Source organism: Protomyctophum bolini (assembly GCF_963924005.1).
Source record: "Protomyctophum bolini genome assembly, chromosome: 13".
In the NCBI taxonomy this organism is placed as follows: domain Eukaryota; kingdom Metazoa; phylum Chordata; class Actinopteri; order Myctophiformes; family Myctophidae; genus Protomyctophum; species Protomyctophum bolini.
Window position 1 is genome coordinate 2,437,915 of NC_137874.1, and position 11,608 is coordinate 2,449,522.

Consider the following 11,608-nt stretch of genomic DNA (forward strand, 5'->3'; position numbering starts at 1 on the left):
GTCTGTTTTGTGTCTTCACAGTTTCTGGAGGAGAGGAGAGGAGAGGGGAGGAGAGGGGAGGGAGAGGAGAGGAGAGGAGAGGAGAGGAGAGGAGAGGGGAGGAGAGGGGAGTAGAGGGGAGGGAGAGGAGAGGAGAGGAGAGGAGAGGAGAGGAGAGTGGCACTACAAGCTTGTAGGTCTGCTATTAACAAATATAACAAAATAATACATGAATGAATAAATAAATACATATTTACATAAAAATCACTGGAGGAAGATAAAATTAAATAAACTATAAACATCGCTTTAAAATACTGAATCACGTGACCATCCGGCAGGTTGTCATCGGGTGGGGGGCGTTAACGAGACCATGCGAGATCTCACGGGACTTATTGAGTCAGTTCAAATTTTGCTGGCGGGCGGCCGTTTGCAGCTTAGAGTATAACTAACTATAAGGTTTGCAGTAGCACTGGAACTTTTGGAAACGTGGCTGAACGGCGTGTGAAATAAACAAGAAACAAACTGGTAAGTCGTTATGGAATATCATTTATTATCCCATTCAGATACCACCACTTGTTTTCCACTGTTTACGTTTGTATATTATCATGCCGTAAAGTCCGAGGTTTTATGCTGGCTAATAATGTCTAATTGTTGAGCCATGCTACTATTGTTTTATCCCGTTCCGATGCCATCATATGGCTGTTATCGTTTAAATGCATGTTAACTTTTTGTAATTATCCCTGGACCCCGTGCCGTGGAAAGTTAGTCCGGAGTCGGTTGCTTGTATAGGTCTACTGTGCAACTGTGCATCCAAGCTAGCATGCTAGTTATTCATGTTATCGCCGCCATTTTGCTAACGACTCTCGCGATTAAAACTTATTTAATTTGTTTATATGTGCATATACGCGTATATATTATTAGCGTTTTTAATTGTTACATAAGCATTGATGTAACCAGCACCACGGCGAAGCAGTTCTTCATTTATTTATGAACAAAGCTGCGGTACCTCCTAGCCCCATATGTGCCCTCTCCCTACGCCCTCATTCTGTAGCTCAGAATGAGCGTAGGGAGAGGGCACATATGGGGCTATTTACTATAGTGAGCTTGTAGATCTCTTTTTTTAAGAACTACTTCTAAACAATGGTTCTTTCTGAAAAGCTTATAAATGGTGAATTGATATATTGTGTGGGTATAAAAATAAATGTTATTAAGACACTATACAAATAATTGTTTGTGCAGTCATAGGACAGGCTGGTTTTTAATCGTCTCAACAGGTCTCAGACTGCAAGTCAAGTTTCATAACTATGTATGATGTTGCTATAATGAGGCTCTGAGCTTGTAGATTGTAGATTACTTTTAAACCATGGTTCTTTAAAAAAAAAAAAGCTTATAAATGCTGCATTTATATATATTGTAATTTGGCTGTGTGTCTGTGTGCAGTCACAGCCAGGACACTACGGGCGCTGGTGTTGGATCGGCACAGGACACTAGGGGTTGGATCGTCTCTGTGTAAGTCAAGTTTATAAATGGTGCATTTATATATTGCACACACACACACACACACGCAATATTTTATTCTTTGTTTCCCTATTTGTTTTCAGGGTCGTGGTAAAAGAGGACTACAAGCAATACACAAGGCCAAGTAAATTAATAGCAGCACCACCTCACTTTACCAACAGAGAGATGGCCTCTTATTGGGCCAAAAGACGTAGAGTAGTGAAAACTGTAAGGGACATAGAGCGAGAGATCCTTCATGAATATGAGGAAATCTCACACATTTCCCAACTACCGGTAGATGCACCACCAGATTCCCATTTACACTTTGAAAATAACCTTATAGATGGCAGTGTAGCTGAAAATGACCCTATAGATGTAGCTTGCTACGATGTAGTTGATACTAATTATGTACAAATGGAAGATTCTCATATTGATAGCAGTTTAGCTGACTATAATGAAGTTGAATCAGATCATGAGCAAATGGAAAATGATCATACAGATAGTGTAGCTGGAAGTGATGGAGATGATCTGAGTGATGGAGATGATTTGATTCATCGCCACTCTGACAGTGATGATCATCAACCTAGTCAGGATCTGCTTATAAAGAGCCTAAGATATTGGGCATCCTCTTACTCTATCAGTCTGGTTGCTTTGTCTGCTCTGCTGTCCATCTTAAAGATATTTCACCCTAGGCTCCCTAAAGATGGAAGAACTCTGCTTAGAACGCAATCCAAGGTTGCAACCACTCAAATGCAAGGTGGCGAGTACTATCATTTTGGATTGGTGCGAGGAATACTTTCACGATTGAAATGTCTGAGATTACCAGTGAACCTCAAAACTCTTACTTTACAGTTCAACATGGATGGTCTCCCCCTCTTTAAGAGTTCAAGACTTCAATTCTGGCCTATACTTGCAATGCTGAAATGTGATTACACAAAGTCTCCATTTATTGTCGGTATATTTTGTGGTTTGACCAAGCCAAAGTGTGTTGTTGAGTATCTGCAGCAATTTGTTAGCGACCTTAAAAATGTACTGGCTAATGGAATTATTCATAATGGTAAGCATTTGAATGCAGAGGTTTCCGCATTTGTGTGTGATGCTCCCGCCAGAGCCTACATTAAGAATATTAAGTCACATAATGGGTATTCCGGATGCGACAAGTGTGATCAAGAGGGTGTGTGGAGGAACAAAATGACGTATCCGGAAACAAATGTCAGGCTGAGGACTGACTTGAGTTTTAGTGATATGATTGATGAGCAACATCACTTAAAACAGACACTCAGTCCTTTAACAGGGATTGTAAAGATGGTATCTTCATTTCCAATAGATTATATGCACCTCTGTTGTCTTGGGTTGATGAGAAAACTGTTGAATATCTGGTTAAAGGGCAATCTAGCCACTAGACTTCCTTCACACGTGGTTAACAGTATGACAAGCAAACTGTTGGTGTTGCATTCCCACACCCCTGTTGAATTCAATCGCAAGCCAAGAGGTTTGAACGAGCTTGATCGTTGGAAAGCTACTGAGTTCCGATCCTTTATGTTATACTGGGGTCCTGTAGTTCTGAAGGATTGCCTTCCCAGTGAGTTGTATGACAATTTCATGTTGTTTTCAGTGGCCATGTATTTGTTTTTGTCACCTGAAATTACTGGCCAAATGGTTGAATTTGCCCATAAATTGACCATTTCTTTTGTGGAACACTTTGGAAAACTCTATGGTAGAGATCAGATTGTGTTCAGTGTTCACCAGCTTATACATTTAGCAGAGGAATACAAACGATTTGGACCCTTGGATAATGTTTCTGGATTCCCTTTTGAGAATTATCTTGGCCAAATAAAGCATCTGTTACGCAAGCCAAACCAACCTCTACAGCAGGTAGTCAAAAGATTATCAGAAAAGCCACAGGTTGAGTTTCCACTAGCAACAGATGAACCAGTATTACAGAACATCCATACTGATGGTCCACTTCCTCGGCATTTCAGTGCTGCTCTACAGTACAAAAAGGTCTCCAATAGTCGTTTCACCTTGTCTACAAAGCAAGGGGATAATTGTTTTCAGGTGGGAGATACTATTGCAGTAGTACAGAATATAGTCCAGGAACAAAATGAGGTCTATGTAATATACAGAACCTTCAGACAGCGTGAATCATATTACACTTATCCCTGTGAGTCCTCCTGCATAGGCACATATAAGGTCAGAGAGTTGTGTGACAATATTGGGGTTGGTAAACTTAGCTGTATTAAACGCAAATGTGTTCTGTGTCCAGAGGCTGAGGGAGATGGCCTCATAGCCATTCCAATAGCTCATATGCAGTAGCATTCATATATGTAAAAAATAAACTAAAACTAACTTTACCAACCCCAATATCATAATATTTATATTCTAATGTCATTTATTGTACAGAATGGAAAAGGAGGTGGTGCTGTGGGCCGTGGTACTATTTCCTACTGGAGGAACTGCTACAGTTCCTTCCAGTTGGTTCAATCCAAAGGATAGTACCTTGTTCTGGCCCCCAAAAAACATCAACTTTTCTAAGGCCCTCAAAGAAAAAATGATGCCTCAAAACGGATGGACCATGCATGAATATGTTCGGCTCTTAATTTCTTGTGGTAAGTAGACGTGGTAAGTGGTGCATTTATATAGCGATTTTATCCGAGGACACTTTGACACAAATTCAGGGGGACCCCGGGATCAAACTGCACTTTCTGATTCCCAACCGGCAACTCTACCCCTGAGCCACAGCCAAGTGTTGGTAGTTGCCTCATTTGGCAGATGGTATTCTGGTTGCCATTTTCAAAATCCTGTTTATATTGCATTGTTTAAGTATTAGTCACACTTCTTTAAATGGCATACTGTATTTCCGACTTGTTTTACAGACTCACTTGAAAAGGCCAAGCAACATGAAGACAAGTATATAACTACTGGATGTCCAACCACTGATTTAGAATCTGAGGAGGAAACGGATGCACGGCGTAAAAGACGAATAAGGTACATGCAGTGCCCACACTGAGATTAGGAGGCCAGGGTTTCCATCTCTGGCCGAGTCAGAGAGACTAATCCGTTCCTCACTGCTTGGAACTCTGCCTCGAGGGTTGGATTGGATGTCTGTCCTGTGATGGACTAGTGTCATGTCTATGTGTGCTTGTACGTCAAGCTGTCTCATTTTACAGAAAAGGGCGATGGGCTCCTGGCCCGAGAACAGTGCATCTCAAGGCTTGCTCATTTATTGTAATTATACTGATAAATGTTTATTTAATTTTAAGGCCAAATACTGTGTACATGGAGTCAGATGAGGAGCCAGAAACCATCAGCGCTAAGAGAAGATTTGCCAAGCCACCTGCTGTTCTTTTTCCAGGTACAGTGGCACTGTCAGTTATGACACTAATGGCTACCCATTTAAGTATTTGCATGTATAATTCTTTCTACTTTGTTAATCCAGTGCTGCTCGACTCCAATGTACCAACACCCAACCAGTACCTACCTGCACCAATACCAGTGCGGCAAACCAACCAGTCTGTACCAACCCCTAGTGAAATCAGTGGTATGTTATTACAATTTTAATTTGCAAGCATGTAGTTCCTCGGTCAATACATGCAAACATATCAGTCATGTGATATGTGTTAAAGTTTCTGTCTTGTGTTCCCTTTTAGCCTCTGAAGGAAGGTGCTTGGAGGACGTGCAGACATTTGACCAGCCTGATAATGGTAACCAGTCTAACCACTTCGCATTACTACTAGGGTATGTGCTTTGTCAGAGTTATAACTTTCATAGTTCATGTTTTATGTTTTCATTTTAGGCTTTTGTGGAAGCTTCTTGGCAGAGCTAGAGTCAAGAGACCTCTTTAATGATGGTAAGTAAGTACTAATGGGCTACATATATGTGATGCCCTGATTGGCCACTCTTATTGTGTCTAAAGTCCGTTTAGATGGGAGGCGGTATTGGGGGATTAATACTACTACTTACAGGAGAAGACCTTATTGACTTGAAATGTTAATTCAATTTAAAATGTTTAGTTGATAATACAGTAGCTTATTCAGTGACTCACTATTTGCAAGGAGCTGTTTGCGTTGGCATGATATCATATGACTTCATAAGAATTATTTTACCTTGACTAATTATATTTATTTGTATTCATTTCAGGAGGGCACCATAATGGACAAGCAAGAAATGGTATGTCCGTTGTCTGTTATAACTTTGTTTACAGTTGCTGTGCTATTGCACCATGACATACAGTAACTGTAACTTATTAGACTGAAATATTTCAACTTCTTTACTCCCAAGTTAAATCTCCTTGAATAATTTGATTGTTCTCTTTTTTTTAGTTCACCCTCCCCAAGGCTATCCCCAAGATTATCAAGGTGAGTTGACTAACAATTTGTGCCACGGACAGTATTACCAGAAACAAAATACCCTTTATCGCCTGAATGACGATAAAAGGTCTGTAACTGAGTGTTCAAATGGTCTTGTAAGGGTCCATTTGGTTCCATTTGTACACTGAGTTAAGGGGGTAGTAGTGGGGATCTATTCTTCAACTATTCACTTGGTAGTCAATTGTGTTCATCCCACATCTTCTAAAACTGGAAATTGATGGTCCTCATTCATAACAATAAAAGATTGATATTAGTTTTATTTCTCCAGGAATGCCAATGTATACCAGCCCCTACCACACTGTGCCATCAGAGCAAGCAAGGAACAGTATGTATTTCTCATCCCATTCAGGACAGGAACCCCTGTTGGTGTTTTAAGCATTGTTATACTTTAGCTTTTGAAAAATAGCAGCTTGTAGATCTGCTATTTTTGAAATATTGTGAAAGTGTGGGGCAAATCTTTGAATATATTTTAGAGCAGACGTTTTAACTCAAGCCTTGCTTCTGGGGGGTCCCTGGAACAGCATATTTTCAGATGGGGATCGGTGGCCAAATACAGATCATTCTGGGGGTCCTTGACATGAAAACATTTGAGAACCACTGACATAGAAACACAGGTTTATCAGGTCTAAATGGGTTAAATGTTGTTTTTGAAATATTCCATAAATCATGTTCAATGATGTGTCCTTTCTTTTAGCCTTCAGTCCCAGCTATGCAAATGGCACCAGATCAGCTGGATTCAGGACGCCTGACCAGGGTGCAAATGGCACCAGATCATCTGGATTCAGGACACCTGACCAGGGTGCAAATGGCACCAGATCATCTGGATTCAGGACTCCTGACCAGGGTAAAGATACCTATATTACCATCCCTCCCCCCCCCCCCACACACACACGGAATTACACAATGACCTATGTGCAATGCCATGTCTGATCCCATGTTGTCTGTTTCTTAAAGCGTCAACGCCAGAAACACCACAGAGAAGAGTGCATGGAGGGGAACCCAGCCAGATGTTGCAAGGCAAGTATCATTTTCTGATCAACGTCTTAATCTTTCTGATGACATCTGAATTGACAAACATGTCCCTTCGTCTTTACTGTCTTTGTTAAGCATTTAATGGTTACTATAAGCGAGGGGTGCAGACATTAGCGAGTTGGTGTCATTTGATTGAAAATGGTCAATAATCCTTGAAATTTAATGTCAAATTGTTTTTCTTCCAAGACCTTTCTTCCCAGAAAAACACTAAAATGCTGGCAGAGATACTTATGGAGGTGAGGCAGATGGGGAGGGACATTCAATTCATCAAAACTGAAATGGCAAAGTCCACATTGAATGTCCGAGGAGTTCCTGAATCCCAGCGAGAGGAGCCCTTCCCCATCAATCTGCCTCTCTCCAACGAGGAGGAGTTTGATCAGGCGGAAACTGCACTGAGGGAGGAGCGAGTGCGTCACAAGATGGTGAGCCTTAGAACGCCTTGTGATGGGTGCAATTATTCTTTCTTGGACAATATTTGACTTTCTTTTGCCAATTTTTTGCATTGTTTCATATTTGAAACTAATGCTCTTATGTAATAGAAATCTTAATGCACTACTTTGTCCATTTGACATGGCACGTTGTACACTAACTATTTTATCTCTCTGTTAAGATTGCACGCCTGGCATTAGTCGGAGGGACCAATAGTGAGAACATGATCCGGCGAATGGTTGGCGCCACCCTGACAAACAACCTGGCATGCGTTTTCAACTGGGCTGGCAAGGGAGAGAAGAGGGCCTTCAAAGACACCCTACTTCAGGACTGCATTTTTGGTGAGTCTGCACATCAAAATACTTGGAGTTGTTGTTGAGGCATTCAATTTGACTCTGTAGATTGGCTATTTTCACTTTCTCCTATCGGACCATAGGCCTGATTGACACCGAAGGAGTGATTGATTTGGCCAATGTTTGACCAGTTTTATAGTATAGATTGACTTTTCTAATGGTATTACTTTTTAATTTCTGAGGTATTCATTATTCTTCACTGTCATCTGGGGACACCCCATATTCATGTGGGGGTCCCGACCCACAGGCTGATAACTACTGCTCTAATGCTCACAATTGGACTGCACAAATGTGTCTACTCGCTCTGCATCTCAGGTGTTCTGTGCCTGTGTACAGTTAAGAATGTCACTGGTAGGCAAGTTTCAGAACTGTCCACTGTCCTCCTCTGAGACAGAGTAGACAAACTGTGACATTTATTTAATGAACATTAGTGTGGCTCAATTGTATGTAGGTTCCCGTCTGAACCTAGTACACAATGGACATTTATGTCACTTTGAATGGAACTGCAGCTTTATTTTAATTTTAATTTAGTAACGCCTGTTTTCTTTTTTTCAGCGGCTGCTCGTCAATTTGACCGCAAGTTGACAGAATTGCAGTACAAGGATGCTCTGCAGAAGTGGCTGCGTTATGCACCCGACAGGAGTGGCGGGGTACCCAGGAAAGACAAGGTTCCCACACCCACAGGTCCTTAAAGTCTTAACCCATTTAGGCCTGACGTAAAAAATGTAAAAATCTCTTCTAAAGCAGCCAGTGGGTTTGATCATTGGACTGTTTGTTTCGTTCATGTTGAACTGGGGTCCGATTGGTTCTGAAGGACTGCCTGATTTCTTTGTCCCCTGGAGTTTCAGGACAAATGGATGGACGGTTAATGTGGTGTTCATGTTGAACTGGGGAGGAAGATTTTAATTGTGTCCCCTGGATTTTCAGGGCTGTTTTTGGTTCATGTTGAACTGGGGTCGTTCAAGGACTAATCTTTTGAAAATTGCAGCTCTACAAGCTCACAATGTGACTCATTGAGCTGTGTATAGGACTGAAGTGGTTACTGTATGTTTTGTAATAATCAAAATTCAAATTCAGTGTAGCAAAATAAATGCTGGGAATTGGATGTGCACTTATCCATGTGCTTGAATCTAATAAATAAGTAAATGAATAATGGTCTGTTTTGTTTTTGTTCATAGAGAATGTTGTAAAGCAGCTGTTCTCAAACCTTGGTTTCTTTAATTGTTTTGGAAATGGCCAATCCAGAGGCTCAAAAAATGACAATGTGGGGTCTTTGTATTAAAAGGTTGAGAACCACTGCAGTATAGCATACTTAATGGACCATTTCAGCATTTTCTATGCATCATTTAAAAAATAATCATTTTACTCTTCTGCGGTGGTAGCTCCAAACTTGTCTATTAGTGATATCACTGACTAGACTACTTTGGTGTGTTCCTTGTTGAACTATACCATTAATTTTGTAATTTTTTAGTTTTTTTTTTTTTAATTTGACATATTAATTTTGTAATTTATATTCTTTTTTAAATTTGACATATTAGGCATACAGAAGAAGGTTGAAATGGCCCTTTAATAATAGCATTGTTTCAATGTATGATGGCCCAGCTAACATGTCCATATGGGCCCCACGTGGGTTTTGATATGGGCTATGGGCTATGGGTTTTACCTGGGCCGTGCACCCACTTTTTGCACAGCACCCACCTGTGTTAGCCCATATGGGCTTACGTGGGTTTCTAACTGGGTCTTAGGTCGTATCCAAATGGGCCATTTGATGTCAGAACCATGTGTGCGCCACCTGTGTTTGCCTATATGGGTTTGAACTGGGATCTGACTGGGCCTTAAGTGGGTACCAGCAGGGTGAATTATATTTTACCCATGTAGGCCACACTTGTGTCTGCCCATTAAGGGCTCCAAGTGGGCCGTGCACCCACTTTTCACAAAGCACCCACCTGTGTTAGCCCATATGGGCTTACGTGGGTTTCTAACTGGGTCTTAGGTGGTATCCAAATGGGCCATTTGATGTCAGAACCATGTGTGCGCCACCTGTGTTTGCCTATATGGGTTTGAACTGGGATCTGACTGGGCCTTAAGTGGGTACCAGCTGGGTGAATTATATTTGACCCATGTAGGCCACACTTGTGTCCGCCCATTAAGGGCTCCAAGTGGGCCGTGCACCCACTTTTCACAAAGCACCCACCTGTGTTAGCCCATATGGGCTTACGTGGGTTTCTAACTGGGTCTTAGGTGGTATCCAAATGGGCCATTTGATGTCAGAACCATGTGTGCGCCACCTGTGTTTGCCTATATGGGTTTGAACCGGGAACTGAATGGGCCTTAAGTGGGTTCCAGCTGGGCGAATTATATGCGACCCATGTAGGCCAGACTTGTGTCCGCCCATTAAGGGCTCCAAGTGGGCCGTGCACCCACTTTTCACAAAGCACCCACCTGTGTTAGCCCATATGGGCTTACGTGGGTTTCTAGCTGGGTCTTAGGTGGTGTCCAAATGGGCCATGTGTGCGTCACCTGTGTTTGCCTATATGGGTTTGAACCGGGATCTGAATGTGGGTTCCAGCTGGGCGAATTAAATGCGACCCATGTAGGCCAGACTTGTATCTGCCCATTAAGGGCTCCAAGTGGGTTTTCACCCAGTATACACTCAGGGCCCAGCTGTGGGTTTTAGGTGGGGTCCAAATTGGCAATTGTATCTCAAACCCATGTAGGCCTCACCTGTGTTTACCTATATAGGCTTGAAGTGGGATCTGAATGGGCCTTTAGTGGAGTCCAACTGGGCACTTTGAGACCGATGTAGATCCCACTTCCAGCAGCACAAGTGGGTAACACCCGGGAACTTTGCCAAAATGGGTTTCAAGTTGGTCCTGAAGGGATTTAAATGGAAGAATTTAGCAGTATATTGACATGAACCCTGTTTAACAACTGCAAACACATTGACACAAGATGTAAAAAGTGCCTAAGGTTTAGCCAATTTAAATTTTACCAGAGTGAAAAAGCTATATCAGAGAATATATCTTTTGACAAAGTTTATTGAAAACATGGTCACATGGAATCTATTGGTTGCAATATAAAGACAAGCTTTGTTCTTTCAGACCAATTTTCTGTTAATGTTTTAACATAACTGTCATAAATGAAACATATGAAAAACAAATTATTCACAAATTGTGTAAATAACACTTGTGTGAAGTGATGGGCGATCATATCATACATCACATTCCGTGCTCAGCCAATCAAATCATCGTACACATTGTTCAGCCAAACAAATTGTCGCAATGGGGTACACACATTGCTACGCCAATCAAATAATAGTTATGTGGAACACACAAACCTGGGCATAGGACGGGCTAGCACCCCTCAAAATAAATAAATAAAACACTATTGCAAGCTTATTGGGCAATGTTGATCATTTTCAAGAACTTGAACCATCAAGTGAAGATAGGGTTAAATTAAAGGATATTTAACTCTCAAACATGTTTGGGGTCATTCTAGCATTGTGGTGTTTTTTGTCACTGTACCCATCCTTTAACAACTAGGAGTAAGGAGCAGCCATTATCTCTGGGAGCTGGCGCTCAGGCAGCAATTAGGGGTTACGAATTTTGCTCAGGGACACTTTGACACATCGCTGGCCTAGCATCGTGCCAGGGACAACCAGGGGCTCTGGGTCCCCAGGCACGTTCACTAACTTGTGAGCACCCAGTTAAGTTGCTTGATTCAGTATTTAAATATTTGATATTCATATTATCAGACACGCCTCCTTCCTATGTAAACCTATGGTAACGTTAAAATCCATTTTAATCATGTTAGATTAATTGAAAACAACACTTAACCTACTGCAAGACATAGATACATTGACAGACAATATGGAGGAAGCACTTATAGAAACCCCAACTGAAGTACTAGGGCAGGACTGGAAGAAAAACAAACCATGGGCCACTGATA

The 11,608-nt window shown here is 41.5% G+C and overlaps 2 protein-coding genes across 2 annotated transcripts; both read left to right on the forward strand.

The window, feature by feature from the left end:
- Positions 1-3,882: 3,882 nt before the first annotated feature.
- LOC308327085 (uncharacterized protein) lies at positions 3,883-7,089 on the forward strand (the record flags this gene model as incomplete). The annotated part of the gene is made up of 12 exons (XM_080780224.1): positions 3,883-4,085; positions 4,353-4,464; positions 4,740-4,831; positions 4,916-5,017; positions 5,127-5,180; positions 5,273-5,326; positions 5,617-5,646; positions 5,799-5,834; positions 6,115-6,171; positions 6,541-6,690; positions 6,801-6,863; positions 7,079-7,089. Exons 1-12 carry the CDS (start codon positions 4,028-4,030, stop codon positions 7,087-7,089), a joined length of 819 nt encoding a protein of 272 aa, XP_080636350.1. The 5' UTR covers positions 3,883-4,027.
- Positions 7,086-8,361, forward strand: LOC308326656 (uncharacterized protein). The gene is made up of 3 exons (XM_080779634.1): positions 7,086-7,300; positions 7,489-7,648; positions 8,216-8,361. The coding sequence occupies exons 1-3, from the start codon at positions 7,091-7,093 to the stop codon at positions 8,350-8,352; spliced, it is 507 nt and encodes a 168-aa protein (XP_080635760.1). The 5' UTR covers positions 7,086-7,090; the 3' UTR covers positions 8,353-8,361.
- Positions 8,362-11,608: the final 3,247 nt, after the last annotated feature.

Excerpts from the sequence above, each read along its gene's own strand:
- LOC308326656 (XM_080779634.1), top strand. The coding sequence starts at position 7,091 with ATGCTGGCAGAGATACTTATGGAGGTGAGGCAGATGGGGAGGGACATT. Across the intron at positions 7,301-7,488 it reads AGCGAGTGCGTCACAAGATG|ATTGCACGCCTGGCATTAGT; the intron begins GTGAGCCTTAGA and ends CTCTCTGTTAAG. Across the intron at positions 7,649-8,215 it reads ACTTCAGGACTGCATTTTTG|CGGCTGCTCGTCAATTTGAC; the intron begins GTGAGTCTGCAC and ends TCTTTTTTTCAG.